Source organism: Schistocerca piceifrons, chromosome 7, assembly GCF_021461385.2.
Source record: "Schistocerca piceifrons isolate TAMUIC-IGC-003096 chromosome 7, iqSchPice1.1, whole genome shotgun sequence".
Taxonomy (NCBI): domain Eukaryota; kingdom Metazoa; phylum Arthropoda; class Insecta; order Orthoptera; family Acrididae; genus Schistocerca; species Schistocerca piceifrons.
Window position 1 is genome coordinate 258,713,167 of NC_060144.1, and position 18,896 is coordinate 258,732,062.

The 18,896-nt window shown below is 45.5% G+C and overlaps 1 protein-coding gene across 1 annotated transcript in view; it reads right to left on the reverse strand.

Moving 5' to 3' along the window:
- The window catches only part of LOC124805611, a 99,231-nt gene extending 81,084 nt beyond the window's left edge, over positions 1 to 18,147 (reverse strand). The window contains exon 1 of the mRNA XM_047266177.1: positions 17,965 to 18,147. Coding sequence (XP_047122133.1) covers positions 17,965 to 18,147 — 183 coding nt within the window. The remainder of the gene's footprint in view (positions 1 to 17,964) is intronic.
- Positions 18,148 to 18,896: the final 749 nt, after the last annotated feature.

An 18,896-nucleotide genomic window follows, 5' to 3' on the forward strand; every position in this document is an offset into this window, starting at 1 on the left:
ATAGCTACCGCAACCGCTGCCGTTTCGACCTTCGCGCAGCTTTCGGCAGTGCCACCCGAATAATAGCGTCCCTGTGCAGCTAACATCGGCCCATTGGACGTTGGGGCTGGCTACGGAGCTGGTTCGTATTCCTACAAGAGAGTTCTGGCTCTCTTGGACCGAGAATTTAAGAAACGGCGGTTGAGAGCGCGCCAAACTAATGTTATCATCATTTCATCAAAATCTGGGAAACTTACAGCAGCCTTATATATATATATAATTGACTGATGCGATGAAGCCCTACGTGCAGGTAAACAGATGTTTCCTGCCAATGGACTCATGGGGAGCATAAACAACACCACAGTTATACGACGTGATTTTCAAGATGTAGGACGTTTGCCTTCGTTTACTATTAAAGCGATTCCCCCAAATGCATTCCGCTAGTGCATTCCTACGACGTCTGTTTTTGTTGCCGGGTAAAGAATTTGATCACAAAGCTTCAAAACTTTTCTTCTCTCGTTGTAGGGGACAAAGAAATAATATCCCTAGAAGACCGTGCCAAAATCACCAACTATCCTCCCCTATAATTCGGTAAAATGACTCGTGCGTCGTTTGCCGCCGAACTGTGCGACAACCCTCTATGAATGTAAACAATGTTTGTTTTTGTATAGATTAAAACAATCATGTAATTGTTAAAATACGGAGTTTATAACATGTACAAGATGCCCAGAAAATGACTACTTCCCCTGTTTTTACCATGAATATCACCCCAACACGTGGAAATCAACGGTAAAGTAATACAACATTCTCGTGTACGCCGTAGAATTCCTTCCTGGAAATTTATCTGCAATTCCAAATTTTTCTTTGCCTTTATTTTTAGTGAGTGTTAAGAAATTATTAATTAAACAAATATTACGGTTTCATTGCAATGTAACTAACGTAAAATTTGAAAACATGAAATGTTTCCGCATAGAGACTCGACCCCGCAACCCTGGGAATACCGTTCTGTACTGTTTCCACTGAGCCAACTTCCTCCTGGAAACCACGCTAACGTAAACGGCTCATGCATCGTCTGACACGCGCCAAAAATGCTGTGTTTTCTAAACTGTTAGCCGTCTGGAGCTCCCACTTCTGTGCCTTTCATTTCTGGCCAAGCCCTGCACATAGCATAAATTTGGACGAAATCGGTGACAGCGAGTATGCGCGGTCCCATTGTTAGTGAAGGCAAGCAAACGTTGTTTAGAGCGCAGATAAAAGGCGTGGTCAGTGTTTACCAGTATGCATTTACCCTTTTATAAAGGCAAGCGCGTCACCTCAGTAAAAGGAGATTGATATCAGCTGTATTGGCACTATCATCACTATCATTATCAACTTTTTAACTAAATACTATTGCTTCTATAAGGAGTAAACTACATTTTTGTATCTCATGAAAAGATCTACGTGAAACACAAAAATACTTTAGTGATCAGTTACACTGACACACTGACACTGAGAACAATCAGTGTGAAAAAGAATATGTGGTGAGGTGAACTAGGTGGTATTACCATAGTTTTTGAAACCCTTGAGTGGCACTTAAAGAAATCAATTTAAAGAATTTTATTGTGTATCGGTAGATCAGTTTGCCTTGTGTTCGGTTAGCACTTCAAAAGTGTCGTTCCCAGGTGCTTTGTCATCTACCAAATATTCGAAGTCGCTCCTGGATCACGATTTCTGGCTAAATTTGAAGTTCTTTCATAAGTGGTATAGTACACGCGCACGCACGCACGCACGTTCTCGAGCAGTTACACAGGCGTACGTGTCTGGACTAACTAAGAAATACAATCAGAGGTTAATTAGAAGACTAGGTCTAATTTTCCGTCGACGATGAGGTCAGTGCAGACAGAGCTAAAGCTCGGATTGGGGAAGAAAATTCGTCGTTATCTTCCAAAAGCACCATCCTAGCGTTCGCCCTAAGCGGTTTACGAAAACCACTGATGATTCGGACGGTGGATTTGAACCTCCACCCTCTCGAATATGAGTACAGGGGCATAAGAAGCGCCACCTCGCTCGCTGCAGTGAGGGCTCCCTGGAAGGCAGACTAAAATATTATTAAACCTTTTTTCCCAGACTGTTGGCTGCAATAAGTCAATATTAGTCGTGGATGTCGGCAGCAACAGAGTGTATCTGAGGAGCCCTTCGTAAATCCTGTGATCTTTCGTTGCTAAGGGAGAACTGTTCACACAGACTGGCAGCTGGTGATCAAGCTTCATGATGTTATGTAAGAACTGCCATAATTCTTTGTCTTTTGGCAGAGTCAAGAAAAAAGGTGATTTGTGTCTTGAAGAACAGAAAAGTGTCACAGTTTAGGCATTAAAAAGGCTAGGCATCTAAGAGCCTGAACGTGGAATGTATTTTACGGACGGGGTCAGTCGTGTGACGTGTTGGATAGTTGTTCCATTTGTAAGTTGTCGGTTGCCTATATGCATATAATACAATGCTTACTTGTTGATAAAATTCTTTCGGGCTTCCGGACGCATCAAGTGCTTTAAAATCCACGAGCTTTCGATTGAATATTCCTTGACCATAGTCAAGTGGTATGAAGTCACCACTAGACAATGGCCGAGAAGTACTCGGTCGAAAGCTTGCGGATTTTAAACCACCTGAAATGGATGAAGCCTGAGAGAATTTAATCAGTATATATTGCCGAAAAGCTACGCTTTCATATAACCTTACTTGTTATTTCAGTCCGAGTTACGTCCTCTGCTCTTTCGAAAGACGTCCACAACTTCATTACTGGTAATCCCACCTGGTGCTTTCACCGAAGCGAATTTAGCAGACTTGTCTTTTTCTTGCATCGATTACCAACGGTTCAAAAATTCTGTGTGCAGTATACTGTACTTCTTAAACTTGATGATGCTTAAGTTAGAATTCAGAATAGTTAGAACATACACTCCTGGAAATGGAAAAAAGAACACATTGACACCGGTGTGTCAGACCCACCATACTTGCTCCGGACACTGCGAGAGGGCTATACAAGCAATGATCACACGCACGGCACAGCGGACACACCAGGAACCGCGGTGTTGGCCGTCGAATGGCGCTAGCTGCGCAGCATTTGTGCACCGCCGCCGTCAGTGTCAGCCAGTTTGCAGTGGCATACGGAGCTCCATCGCAGTCTTTAACACTGGTAGCATGCCGCGACAGCGTGGACGTGAACCGTATGTGCAGTTGACGGACTTTGAGCGAGGGCGTATAGTGGGCATGCGGGAGGCCGGGTGGACGTACCGCCGAATTGCTCAACACGTGGGGCGTGAGGTCTCCACAGTACATCGATGTTGTCGCCAGTGGTCGGCGGAAGGTGTACGTGCCCGTCGACCAGGGACCGGACCGCAGCGACGCACGGATGCACGCCAAGACCGTAGGATCCTACGCAGTGCCGTAGGGGACCGCACCGCCACTTCCCAGCAAATTAGGGACACTGTTGCTCCTGGGGTATCGGCGAGGACCATTCGCAACCGTCTCCATGAAGCTGGGCTACGGTCCCGCACACCGTTAGGCCGTCTTCCACTCACGCCCCAACATCGTGCAGCCCGCCTCCAGTGGTGTCGCGACAGGCGTGAATGGAGGGACGAATGGAGACGTGTCGTCTTCAGCGATGAGAGTCGCTTCTGCCTTGGTGCCAATGATGGTCGTATGCGTGTTTGGCGCCGTGCAGGTGAGCGCCACAATCAGGACTGCATACGACCGAGGCACACAGGGCCAACACCCGGCATCATGGTGTGGGGAGCGATCTCCTACACTGGTCGTACACCACTGGTGATCGTCGAGGGGACACTGAATAGTGCACGGTACATCCAAACCGTCATCGAACCCATCGTTCTACCATTCCTAGACCGGCAAGGGAACTTGCTGTTCCAACAGGACAATGCACGTCCGCATGTATCCCGTGCCACCCAACGTGCTCTAGAAGGTGTAAGTCAACTACCCTGGCCAGCAAGATATCCGGATCTGTCCCCCATTGAGCACGTTTGGGAGTGGATGAAGCGTCGTCTCACGCGGTCTGCACGTCCAGCACGAACGCTGGTCCAACTGAGGCGCCAGGTGGAAATGGCATGGCAAGCCGTTCCACAGGACTACATCCAGCATCTCTACGATCGCCTCCATGGGAGAATAGCAGCCTGCATTGCTGCGAAAGGTGGATATACACTGTACTAGTGCCGACATTGTGCATGCTCTTTTGCCTGTGTCTATGTGCCTGTGGTTCTGTCAGTGTGATCATGTGATGTATCTGACCCCAGGAATGTGTCAATAAAGTTTCCCCTTCCTGGGACAATGAATTCACGGTGTTCTTATTTCAATTTCCAGGAGTGTATTTTAAGGTAATTTTGGCAAAGGAGGACGCCAGATCGGTAAAAACCATCATCCGCAGCTTTCGCCAATCATTTGACCTGAATGCCGAAAAGCACAGATGCAGTTATGCCAACCGGATCAGCTAGCTTTCGCTTTCAAGAGGGAACATGTCACTATAGGACAGATTACAGCTATACAGGCTGGACGTACTGCCGAAGCCTCATTTCTACATTCGACGTGGTATCCAAAACCTTCCCAATTTTGAATTTTCAAAGTAAATGGTTAACAAATACACCGAAATAGGCATATCCATCTTGCACCTGCGTATCCAATCGTCTGCAGGTCGAGTGGTTTGGTTAGATGGTGAACTTATTCGTGTTGTCATGTTTTCCGACTCTACGGTTTTCCGATGGCTACCTGAAAGAACAGCGTTTCTTATAAGTTTTCATTTTAAACTTGCAAAAACCGCTGCAGAAACGCGTGAAATGTTGAAGGAAGCTCTTGGAGACAGCGCTTTAGGTCAGACGTTGGGAACAAGTTAACGTACACGTGAATGTATTCTCTCAGAAGAATTTAACGCGGTAAAGACTGCGGCGATGTCTGTGGCATGATTGCTTCAGAATGAACAGAAACAAGGTGGTGTGGAACACTGCAGCCAACTTAAACAACTGCTTCAAGGCGATCCAGGCTTTCTTCCAAAGGCTATCACTACGAAAATTCTGTTTATGGCTAAAGGTAATCGTGTCATCGATACGAAGGTTGGTTTGAAAATTACGGTAGTTTACTTGGCAAGTCCCTTTTGGAGGTGGCATGCTGTTGCCTTCTTGCTCCAGTTACAGTGCGACATACAGTTTAACATATTTCCGAACCACAGGGCAACTCGGAATTTTTCAGGCTAAAATATGTTGTTAGGTGAGATATAAGTGATGAATGAGGGATAAAAATCCTAGGTTTTTTTATTCGGGATGAACTCAACAACTTTTCATATTTGGTCTACCGCTTTACCATTGAACCACACGCAACAATCGTCGCACTGGAGGACTCTCTCAACGCGATCCAAGAATAGCGTTAAGTCCGGCGGACGGTGTTGACCTCTCTCTCTCTCTCTCTCTCTCTCTCTCGCACACACACACACACACACACACACACACATATATATATATATATATATATATATATATATATATATATATATATATTGACAGAAGTGACGTACAAACTAGTGGGTACCGGTACTTCATAACGATGCATGATTAATACGATCTAGAGTATTCAGGAATTTTTGATGAAAACAAGATAGTAATTACTAGACAACTACTGTATTCACCAGACTGTGTTCTGTGTGACTTCTTTCCTTTTCCCAAGATGAACAGCAGGTGAAAGGGGCGGAGATTTAATACAGAGGAGAAGTGGAGATGCAGAGGGTACTAAGCAACCTATCAAAGAAATACTTCCATGTTGCACTTCAAAAGTGAGAGAAAAGTAGCGAATGGTGTATCCACTCCCAAGGGAACTATGTTTGAAAATGATAGTGCAGGATAACGGCTACGTAAGACTTGCTAATTTCAACTAGTACATTTCGGGAACATTTTGATACCACCTCTTATACCTTCATATAGTCCTCCGGAATATTTCATACGATGTTATGAAATGGAAATGCCAGGAACGCTAGAATTTTACATCTCGTCAACTTTCGTATCATAAAGACAGAGGAAACAAAGCGGCAATATGCTGTTTATGAATCCACGCTGTGGTGATGTGGGAAAGCAGGATGGCCTGACAGGGTCACTACATTCGCTCCTCCCACCAACTGTCAGTATCCGCCTGCTTAGCTGGGTAGTAACGTGCTCGCTTCCCATGCAAGCGGGTCCGGGTGCGACTCCCGGCCGGGTTGGAGATTTTCTCCGCTCGGGGACTGGCTGTTGTGTTGTCCTCATCATCATTTCATTCTCATCACCGGCGCGCAAGTCGCTCATTTGGCGTCGACTGAAATAAGACTTGCACTTGGCGGCCGAACTTTCCCGGATGGGGCCTCCCGGCCAACGATGCCATACGCTCATTTCCATTTTTACCAAAGGTCAGTAACGCAGATTTGAAAAGAGTCCGGCTCATGGCTTTCTGTGTCTTTTGTTGAAAGGGTTGGTCAGCTGCAGTCGAGATTTGGCAGCTGCGGGCGAGAGCCAAATACCTTCTGTCCCGGGGCAAACTGATATTCGTGTTCACCCCGGCTGCTGGCACCGTCTGCTTGTAGCGCCGCTAGCAGGGGCGCTGATGATCTGCTGATAGCAGACCCCGAAGTCGTCTCTTTTCGGAACGAGAAGAAAACTTCGCAACAGCTTTGAATGTGTGCTTGAGGCAGATAATCGTCTGTGCCATTTTGGCTCTCATAGTGATCAAGTCTGTATGTGTGTGTGTGTGTGTGTGTGTGTGTGTGTGTGTGTGTGTCTATGTATGTGTGTGTTTTATCCTCTTGGAAGGTCTTTAGACAAAATGTTTCCTCGGGTTTGGTAAAACAACCTTTTTTTTCTGGACAAACATGATTAAAATCCACTTACGGCTACCTTCATTTCGTGGTTTTCTTATATCGCATATTCCTCACGACTCTCTCGGCAAACACAAGGAATTGTGTTGTCTCAGTTGAGCTGACAATGATCACACACAAATGTGACCTCGAAACAAGGAAGATGTGTCAATGAATAAAAACAAAAAAAAGAAAAAAACTCTGGAGTGGCAGTCGGCACAGGAACGAGTTCCAGATATCCGTCTGGCCGGACACATTAAGGATTTCCACGTTTCCTTTGGATCACTTGGGGCGACGAAGGAGATGGTTGATTTATGAAGACAATAATCGATTTTCCTGCTCCCAGCTTGTCTAAATCCGAGCATGCGCTACATTTTTAATGATTTCCTTACGGCAGTGAGTTTAGCTTTCCTTGCTTCTTTCAGTTTGATAAGGACAAGAGACTGCTTACGTAGAATTTTCGTCGAATGATCTTGGAATTATAATGAGGGTCGTCCCTACTAATATTGCCATTTTTATCTTTTTTCTGTTTACAACTCGAAATCGATCAGCTTGTCATAAATAACTCCCCATTGAAACTGAAAGTTCATAAAATTTCCTACAAATTTCACTGTTTAGGATTTTTCCTTCCAACGAACGTTGGGGATCGACCGCTAGGTGAAAATTGGTGTATTTTACCTGTTTCCGCAAAAACGCATTTATTTCTTTTCGTAACTGTAACTCATTATCAGAGGCTGGAATTTAGGCTTAAATTTGAGTGGAGTACACCACGAGGTCAGTAAACCGGTGCTGCTTAGCCCCTCTCGCCCCAGTTCAGAGGAATGACTCAGACACAGCAAATATCGACAGGGACTACAAACAGCTGAGGACCAGATTTCAGGCACCCGGCGTGACTAGTAAGAGCCGATCACTGTATACGATACAGATCGGATAAATATTTCCATGAAGGTCCCAATGTTGCAACGGAAGCGGATAATAGTGCATTCCGAGACCGCATTTCAAGAAGACTGCATAATGGCTACCCATTCTTACATTAACTTTTACATTCCTCCTTCGCTTCTGCGGAGACAGAACAAAAACTGAGAAATAAAATGTTACTTCATTGGTGACAAAGAGTTCATTGCTGTAGGAGGAGCGTAGAAACCACGTATTCGCCGTAGCCCACGATGATGTTGAAAGTGTAATGTTGATAACGTGTGATAAAATATCAATATTTATAGGGATGTACGGTTTAGGACACAAACGATGTAGGCACCTTACGTCTATCTGATTGCGTTATGCTGAATAGAAAATGAAAAGCAGAGGGAAAAAGGCAAAGCGAATTAAAAATTGCTTACTTGATCCACTCACCCTCCTGAACTGAGATTTTCCCTAATCATTTCAAACATTATCGTTGCTATTGTGTTTGTTAGTACAATGTTATTTTAGTTTCGACAAGAGGTTCTCCATCGTTTTATTGTTCTGGTCATTCAATTTTAAAATTCTGGACGTGTAATGACGTTTGATCTTCATGTGTTGTTGACCTACGTCCAGTGAAATTAAAAACTTAAATAAATAAGCGTTGTCTGAATTAAGATTGTCCTGAGGCCAACTTGGAGCAGAGTAACAGATTCTATGTACAAAATCATTACGGCAAAAGAAACGCTTTAGGACGATCGCTACCAACGATCTGTCACATACAATTCAGACTAATAGTGCTTCGACGATGTAGAAGAGTGTGATGCTTCTGTTTAAACATTCGACAACTGAATTTGCCCACAGGATAAGCGCACATTTCTCATCACATCTCCAGTTTGCAGAAGCACATAATCGAATGTCGGCCCTAGAGGACATTTTGATGTTTAGGATGGGTGTACATCATTGACAACAAGATTCCATTGATTCTGACTCTGGGTTGCAAGATCAAAACACTATAGAAAAAGTTGTTGTCATACGAGTCTTAAACATGTTGCTGACAGTGGAAAAGATACGCTAGAACAAATAGTCAAATCAGACCCTTATGGAAACCCAAGTTCACATTATTTATCCGCCTTAAAACGCACACAAAGGCTGTCAAATATGCTGTTCTGGTTCGCCCATGTGTATTGTTGCAAATAAACTTAGTATAATCAAAAATAATCATGTGGAAGACAGAAAAAATTTTGAGCAGCAAATTCAACATACCTAACTCGAGCACTGATTCCACACGAACGCTTTATATGTAGTTTGCAGTTAGCCAGCCGCGTAGGGCACCGAAATTCAAGCAGAAATTGGGGAAATTACTGCAGATTGCTTTGTAAACTTACGTTGTTAGCTGCTTATCCCCTGGTACTGTTGGATGAGTAGTTCGAGTGTCGGCCTCCGGTATCTAAGTTCAGTTGTTAAAGCCCAGTTGACGTCTAGCATCAATACATTTTTCTTCGAACTCGAAATCCCTCGCACGCTATGCCACACAAAAAAATGTCTCCAGGAAAGCATAAAACCTCAGATTTCGCAGCCGAACTTACAGTATAACTAGTTCAAAAAATGGCTCTGAGCACTATGGGACTTAACTTCTGAGGTCATCAGTCCCCTAGAACTTAGAACTACTTAATCCTAACTAACCTAAGGACATCACACGCATCCATGCCCGAAGCAGGATTCGAACCTGCGACCGTAGCGGTCGCGCGGTTCCAGACTGTAGCGCCTAGAACCGCTCGGCCACTCCGGCCGGCAGAAAAACTAGTGGCACAGAGTCAAAATTAAAATTCTGAGAAAATGTCCATTGTATCTTCACACGGCACCCGGTTCGAATTAATTAATTTCTTGTATGATTCTTTCTTGACTTTTCGTGGTTCTAACATAGTTATTTTTTTACTGTTCTTTTTTATAATTAAATCTCACTTCCTGTCACCGAATTAACTTATCATGTATTATGTTGTACTTTCTTCCGATTAGTATACGAGTAATATTAGAGTTTAGAGCTTTGTTTTGGGCAGAAGAATGTGAATTGTTAGACTGATCTTTTTTCGTGGGTCGAAGGGAGGGGGTGGGGTGACGGGAGACAGTGTACCTTGTGGAGCCGGCACCGTGAAGCACAACACTACTCCTGTAGTGCGAAAAGTAAATTATTTCACCTATTTGTGGCTAGAACTTACGTTTACATTCCAAGCACATTTAACACAATATTGTGATAATGAATTTTCCAAGTTATTTATCAAAATACACATCATCCATATTAAGAGATGCATTGCAACGTACTCATGTTTATTTGTATCTATTGATCCGTTTTGAAAATAAATGCTGACACTTTCCTTTTACTCCTAGGAAGCGCTTATTTTATGCGACAACAAAAAAAAGGGCCAAATCAGGCAGCTCAAAACCTAGTTTTTGCGGACCGTGGTAGGTTTGCAGTAGAATACTCGGGGAGAGGTAGCTTTTATTGGTTCAAGTCCCGTCCCGGTACATAGCTTTTTTAAACGGTTACCTGTACTCACACTACATTTAGTAATACTTGTTTCCATTTTTATAGCTAGCAATAGCGAATCACTTGCCATTAGTGATGACGTTACGTGTGTTCCTTGTATGCTCGACTCATTCTAATTAATGTGGAGTGAGAACTCTTTCACTCATTCATACACCAAGAATTTTCGACTAAGAGCGCTATGCCTTTGACACCCACGAAAAAAATAAAAAAATATTCCATCAATCTGTCTGTGGTAATTCGGAAAAACTCTTGTAAGTGATATAATTATATCCAAGGAACATAGAACAGCCGGCCGGGGTGTCCGAGCAGTTCTAGGGGCTACAGTCTGGAACCGCGCGACCGGTACAGTCGCAGGTTCGAATCCTGCCTCGGGCATGGATGTGTGTGATGTCCTGAGGTTAGTTAGGTTTAAGTAGTTCTAAGTTCTAGGGGACTGATGACCTCAGAAGTTAAGTCCCATAGTGCTCAGAGCCATTTGAAACATTTTGAACATAGAATAAAAAATTATATCGAAGAGGCGGCTGTCACGGAGCCAGATATCGATTTCACAGCGATGACAACTACAGCGAAAAAAGATGAATGATATGGATTTTGTGTATAGCTTCCTAGCAATCTCCATTCCAAATTATAAACGTTTCAGATGATTTTGTTATTTTTTAAAATTAAATCATAGGGATAAGTGGGTGGATGACTGAGGGTAAGTGGATCAGTTTTAGTCAAAAATAATAGCAAATTAAGAGCAGAAGCAAAACTATGTAAATATGATTTTCAGTTGCAGCAGTATGCCATGATTTACGAGGAAGTGGTTAGGCAGGAACCTTATAGCACAGCTTTAATTGCTGCCACTGAAACGATCAGTAATCATATTTACAGTATTGCTTCTCCCACGGATGTATTATTACTTTTGTCTAAAACCTGATCCACTTACCTTCACTCCGCCACCTACAGAATCATCTGAAACATTGATCACTGGAAATAAAGAGTACGTGATAGAGAGCCGCGTGGTCTTCATTGTACGTATGGAGTACAGAAGTTTATTACAAATGCACAAGTGCTTGTCTTTCGGAGTTCGTTCAAATGGCTCTGAGCACTATGGGACTTAACATCTGACGTCATCAGTCTCCTAGAACTTAGAACTACTTAAACCTAACTAACCTAAGGACATCACACACATCCATGCCCGAGGCAGGATTCGAACCTGCGACTGTAGCGGTCGCGCGGTTCCAGACTGTAGCGCCTAGAACCGCTCGGCCACTCCGGCAGGCCGGAGTTAATTATGCCGCCGTACTTTGTAAAAAAATGTTCAAAGGTGTGTGAAATCTTATGGGACTTAACTGCTAAGGTCATCAGTCCCTAAGCTTACACACTACTTAACCTAAATTATCCTAAAGACAAATACACACACCCATGCCCGAGGGAGGACTCAAACCTCCGCCGGGACCAGCCGCACAGTCCATGACTGCAGCGTCTTAGACCGCTCGGATAGTTAGGCATAAGATTTTTGTCAGAACTGTGCAGATGACGGGAATCGTGGCAATGCAGAGGCCAGGCGGAGCAAAAACAAGAGGTCATCGGCTACCTGCAAGGAGAGCGTCAGCGCGCCACCTGACGTGAAGGGCGCGAGAGCATCCGGTCTTACAAGCTGACAGTCACCGGGCTGTATACCTGAGGGATTAGGCGGCAGACAGCCCTCGCCGGGCCACAAGCGAAAGTGAGGCTGGCCGTTGACACTGACATGCGACCCACACGCGACAGCCAGCTAGCTCTCCGGACGCAGCAGCCGTTTGGAGGGATTCCCTGCGGCAGACCACGTTGTCGTGAGTACACGAAGAAGATAACATATGTTGTCATAACCGGCGTCTCATGTGCCTCAGGACAGAAAGGGACGCTATATACTCACCTGTCTGGGTTTATACAACTCACTAGCATTGGCTGATCTGCATACACAAAGCAGTATCGTGCCACAAACTCTAACAAATGAATTGTCTCATTTCTAACTTCTCCTCTCTATTAGAGAGCAGTTATAGCACTCGTCGCTACTAGTTCGATCCTGTATGGATGACCTCACACACTTGTGGAGTCACTCCACGTGCCTCATCCCTCGTCGAACTGCAATATTGGGAAACGTTAAGTACTGTCCAGCGAGAGAAGAGACCTAGACTAGTGATGTATCCCAACAAGTAGACCTCAGAGACAATTAATCGGCGTGAGGAGAGCCTATCACTGTGTCTTCCTACCGTACTGCCGTGATCATATCCGTGGGTCTTGCTGCAATCTCAACAGAGTACTGCAGATGCTCCAGCACACCCTATTGCTGTTGCAACAACGTAGCAACAACACCTGGCGTTTAGCCCTATGTGATGTCAGTACTGTGGAATTTGTGAAGTGCTTCGAATATTTCTAACAATGTGATTTAGTGCCTCATTCTCAGCACAGTCGGGAACACTGTGCAATGTGCACGCACAACTTGATGCCCCATGAACCTTGTTTTTTTTTCTTAAATTTCTTTCTCTAGTGTTGTTTTTGCAATGTATGTTATACCTTATATGTGTTTGTGTTTTACACTGTAATTCTTATGTAAGTGATAGAGTAGGGCGCACAAATTACAAATTGCTGTATTGTTCTCCACACCATGTTGTTTTTTTTGTATTTTTGTATTTATTGTTGTGTGTATGCAAACAGTGTGCCTGAAGTCCCCATAAACTGAAGCAGATACCACCACTGTCATTGTGAATGGACCATCAGTTCAGGGAACATTTTGTAAAGGTTATTCTTGCTGCAGGGAGACAGAATGAATCGGAGGTTGTAATTAGATTCTGAAAGCTCACAAAGAGATTGTTAACTTAAATAGTATCATGTGTGAGTGAGTTCAGGTTAGTTTAATGATACAAATTGTTGTAACATCTTGGGCATTTAATTGCGGAGCACTCCAACTCTGATTGTAAAGAATAAACTGCTCCATATTTGGCTCACATGCCCGGGCCATATTTGGAGCGTGAAAGTCTGTGTGAATCGGTGTTTGGAAGGGGCTCCCTGGTTATGGATGTGTGATGTGAGTGTTAAGAGTTCCATATTAAGAAGGTGAAGTTGGCTACATCATAAATAATCCTCCCTCTATGAGCTGCATTTTTCGGTTGCAGTGATTTTCTTTATAGAGTGCGGCATGTGGAGTCAGTTTGCAAGATTGTTCTTGGGCGATTGACTCACTACCTTGCTCCTAAGTGAGCCAACCGCTCACCAATTACAATCTAAGATGGCGTAGGGGCAATGAGAGGTGGCATGAGCCCCCTCTCATATTTCTATCTTACGATTCTCCTCTCTAATTGCATGCGGTGGAAAGTTGCTATTCCTTCACACGCGGACTTCCCACGCAGCATCTCTCATCACCCGGGTGGTCCGGTGGCTTTCCAGACGCCGACATTGTCAAAAGACACGCCCGGAGGGGCCTGAAGTAGCGGCTGGGCTAGAGGTTCCGTTACTTCGCAGAAACTTAGTGAAAACACTTTCTGGCGGGCTACCAGCGAGGCGTGGGAATGACTTGTGTACCCAGGCAGTTGTGGCGGGAAAATTCCCGCGCTTTCTGCAAAATAGTAACTGTGATTGGCTTGCTCAGGGCATAGCTCCGTGACGTAGCAAAATCAGCGCAGAAATTGGCGCCAAGAATCTCCATTGGTGGAATGGTAGTGCTCCGGCAATGGAGTGGAATTTTCCGCCGGTTTTCGAGTTGCTGATTGGAAAGTTTAACCACGGCCACTGTCGTGGGGGCGGGAATGTTCGGTGTTCGGCATGTACGGGTGCTCTAGGGTAGTCGGCTCTCGCCTTTCGGTCGATGATGTCGAAGCAACCAGCCATCGCCTCCGGTACGCCAGATCGTGTTCTGGCAGTTAAGAAGACAGTTTGGTAATGTATGTCCGCAGCACCGGCAGATAGGGATTTTCCTAGGTGATAATCAGAGCTCAGCAGAGCGCGCCTGTTCGTCTTTTTCTAACTTTCTTCTGTCTTGAGTAGCAGCAATTAATGTTGGGTTAGCTGTGTGTCTCTCTTAAGATTTGAGTGGCAAGGAATTGGCTCTACATACCACTTCGTCTTAAACCTCACAATCTAGTTTAGGGACAACTTCACCTTCACAGCGTTTGTTTGAGTATCCAATTTGAGCCAATTTGATGTATTATAAATGTTTCATGTGTTTTTGTTTATTATTTTGTGTTTAGTCTTAATAAATCATATTGTTATTTTGGACAGAACTTTCATTCTGTTAATCGGTAGAGCAACCCATCATTTCTCACTACGTTAATGAAACCTTCCTTTATTTAACTTATTTATCAAATTAAATTATTGCAGGTGCCAAACTCTTTTCTACTCCACTTGCAGGGTTGATTACAGTCAGTTCGCGTATATTCTTTAATCCATGTGCAACAGCAAAAGTCGGAGTTGGAATAGGGGGGGCTTAGAGCATCATTTGCATATGTAGATTCTAGAAGAATTTAGTGTTAAATACACTGCTTGACCCGGCACCTCGCAAAGGTACATCATATTACTCACCACATAATTTTCCATTTCTATTGTGTCGCGTTTTAATATTTTCCCGTTATGCCTTTAGGATTTTTTATTTAAGTAGGGCGACATAACTCTAAAAATCCGAAGTTGTGTAACGAATATCACATTTTAGATTTGTATGTGTTGCAAATGGAAATTCGAATGCTGAATGTATTTTTATTGAACATTTTTGTGCACAATTTTGTGTACTTTTAGATCTGAAGATGGGTTGGTAATGAGCCGAAAACGGCAATAGCCGACGCAGACAATCAGTAAAGAAAATTTACGGACTTGACATAGAATTTTTATCCACTCGTGTTTTATGTCCCATTTCAGCCTAGCCTAGACCTTGAGTTAACAGGCCTCTCCGTCACCACAACTAAGACTTTAGAGGGAGGGGGCCAGCGTAATGTAAACAGCTGTAAACGTGAAGGATGTAGGCCTAACCGAAAAGCGTGAACGATAACCACGACCGTAACCGCATCTGTCGAAGCGCCGCTTCCGAATGCAGCAATCGAGTGGAAATGGAGCAGAAAGTACACTCCTAACAACGGTATGTCCACCTTTGGCGCGGTAACAGCAGCGTCGCGGTATGGAAGCAGTGAGGCCTTGGTAGGTCGCTGGAGGGAGTCAGCACCACATCTGAACACACAAGTCACCCAATTCCTGTAAATTTCTGGAAGGGGGACAATGAGCTCCGACACCACTTTCAGTTCCATCCCAAATGTGTTCCATCGGGTTCAGATCCCTCGAGTTTGGGGCGGGGGGGGGGGGGGGGGCAGCATATCAACTGGAACTCGTCAATGTGTTCCTCGAACCACTCCATCACACTCCTTGCCTTGTGACAGAGAGCACTATCTTGTTGAAAAATGCCACTGCCGTCGGGAAACATGATCGCCATGAAGGGGTGTACGTGGTCTGCAACCAAAGCACGATCTCCTTGGCTGTCATGGTGCCCTGAACGAGTTCCACTGGACCCATGGATGGCCACGTGATGGTTCCACAGAGCATAAAGGAGACGCCGCCAGTTTGTCTCCGTCCCGCAGAACAGGTGTCAAGCAGCTGTTCCCCTAGAAGACGACGGATTCGCCCCGTCCCGTGGCACGACGAAGAAGGTATCGGGATTCATCAGATCATGCAACGCTCCGCCACAGCGCCAACATCCAGTGCCGATGGCCACGTACCCATTCAGTCGTAGTTACCGATGTCGTGGTGTTATCATAGGCACATGCGTGAGTCATCGGCGCCGCAGGCTCGTCGTTAGGAGTGTTAGGTGCACTGTGTGTTCAGACAACCTGTACTCTACCCAGCATTAATGTCTGATGTTAGTTCTGCCACTGTTCGACGTCTGTCCTGTTTTACTAGTCTGCCCAGTCTGCGACGACCCAACCCCACGACGTCTAGACATGCTTTCACCTTGGCTTTCCCATGTGTTGAAGACACTCACCACAGCAGTCCTCGAAAACCCGACAAATCGTGCGGTTTCCGAAATGCTCGTGCCGAGCCTCCGGACCGTCACAATCTGCCATCGATCAAACTCAGATCGCGCGCGTTCACCATTCCGCACGCAAACACCACGCTCACTGGTACACTACTAGCCATTAAAATTGCTACATCACGAAGATGACGTGCTACAGACGCGAAATTTAGCCGACAGGAAGAAGATGCTGTAATATGCAAATGATTAGCTTTTCAGAGCATTCACACAAGGTTGGCGCCGGTGGCGACACCTGCAACGTGCTGACATGAGGAAAGTTACCAACCCATTTCTCATACACAAACAGCAGTTGGCGGGCGTTGCCTGGTGAAATGTTGTTGTGATGCCTCGTGTAAGGAGGAGAAATGCGTACCATCACGTTTCCGACTTTGATAAAGGTAGGATTGTAGACTATCGCGATTGCGGTTTATCGTATCGCGATATTGCTGCTCGCGTTGATCGAGATCCAATGACTGTTAGCAGTATATGGAATCGGTGGGCTCGGGAGGGTAATACGGAACGCCGTGCTGGATCCCAACGGCCTCGTATCACTAGCAGTCGAGATGACAGGCATCTTATCCGCATGGCTGTAACGGATCGTGCACCCACGTCTCGATCCCTGAGTCAACAGATGGGGACGTTTGCAAGACAACAACCATGTGCACGAACAGTTCGACGACATTTGCAGTAGCATGGACTATCAGCTCGGAGACCATGGCTGCGGTTACCCTCGACGCTGCATCACAGACAGGAGCGCCTGCGGTGGTGTACTCAACGACGAACCTGGGTGCACGAATGCCAAAACGTCATTTTTTGGGATGAATCTAGGTTCTGTTAACAGCATCGTGATGGTCGCATCCGTGTTTGGCGACATCGCGGTGAACGCACATTGGAAGCCTGTATTAGTCATCGCCATACAGGCGTATCACCCGGCATGTTAGTATGCGGTGTCATTGGTTACAAGTCTCGGTCATCTCTTGTTCGCATTGACGGCACTTTGAACAGTGGACGATGCATTTCAGATATTTTACGACCCGTGGCTCTACCCTTCATTCGATCACTGCGAAACCCTACATTTCAGCAGGATAATACACGACCGCATGTTGCAGGTCATGTACGGGCCTTTCTGGATACAGAAAATGTTCGACTGCTGCCCTGGCCAGCACATACTCCAGATATCTCACCAACTGAAAACGTCTGGTCAATGGTGGCAGAGCAACTGGCTCGTCACAATACGCCAGTCACTACTCTTGATGAACTGTGGTATCGTGTTGAAGCTGCATGGGCAGCTGTACCTGTACACGCCATCCAAGCTCTGTTTGACACAATGCCCAGGCGTATCAAGGGTGTTATTACGGCCAGAGGTGGTTGTTCCGGGTACTGATTTGTCAGGATCTATGCACCCAAATTGCGTGAAAATGTAGACACATGTCAGTTCTAGTATAATATATTTGTCCAAAGAATACCCGTTTATCATCTGCATTTCTTCGTGGTGTAGCAATTTTAATGGCCAGTAGTGCATTACATGCATCGTACGTGTGTCTCAGTGGCACTCATTACGCGGAAGGTGACGCTGTTATTGCCTGGACAGGTTTGTATCGATAATAGGTCGGTGGTCATAATTTTCTGACTGGTCAGCGCATATGCTGATCGGCGCGGCCTTTAGCGCTTGCATACCTGCGTTGGCGGGTGTCTTGGAGCCTCGGTGTTCGTCGTCGACGTGGTGGCGATGCGCGGTATCTTGATTCCGCGCCGTCTGCTGTAGCCCTGCCTGGCGAACTCTGCCGCGTCCACCATCTGCATCAGCAATAGCAGCGCCGTCGCCACGCAGAACGCTGCCCTGGACTCAGTTGCCACCATCCTCACCGGCCGACTGACGGAGAGCTACTGAACATCAGCCACGGCGCACCAGCAAACAAACAGACATGACCTCAGAGCTTGCGAGACTCCGGAGACCCGGAAGTGACGTCAAAATGACGTGTACGTGTCCAACAGCGCATTTTGAGTACGGCTGAGTTTACAGTGGCTCCGATTACAGTTGCTGGACGCTGTCACCAGAGGTCGTCCGCTGCCATCGACCGACAGTACATCCGATCCCTTACGCCAGTTTCTGGCGGTATCAAGGACATTAGGTTGGATTAGGTTAGAATCCATTTTCTGTATGAATTAGGTTAGGGTCTAGCGTCCATGGGTGGTATGGGTACCACGACACCTCTGTGGTTGGAGAAGAGCGCTACATTGCTGCTTTTGCATCCGAGTTTTTGCTATTAAAAAGACACCGAATGCACCTTGCTTTGCTACATCTGTCTCGAAAATGAAGTGACAAGTAGAGTACACTCTGCCCACAGTTATTGGAATAAAAAACAGACAAGCGTTTCGAATACATGAGATTAAGGGAGAAACGTTGCATTACAAAAATGGTTCAAATGGCTCTGAGCACTATAGGACTTAACAGCTGAGGTCATCAGTCCCTTTAGAACTTAGAACTACTTAAACCTAACTAACCTAAGGACATCGCACACATCCATGCCCGAGGCAGGATTCGAACCTGCGACCGTAGCGGTCGCGCGGTCCTGGACTGTAGCGCATAGAGTTCCGTTACATATTCG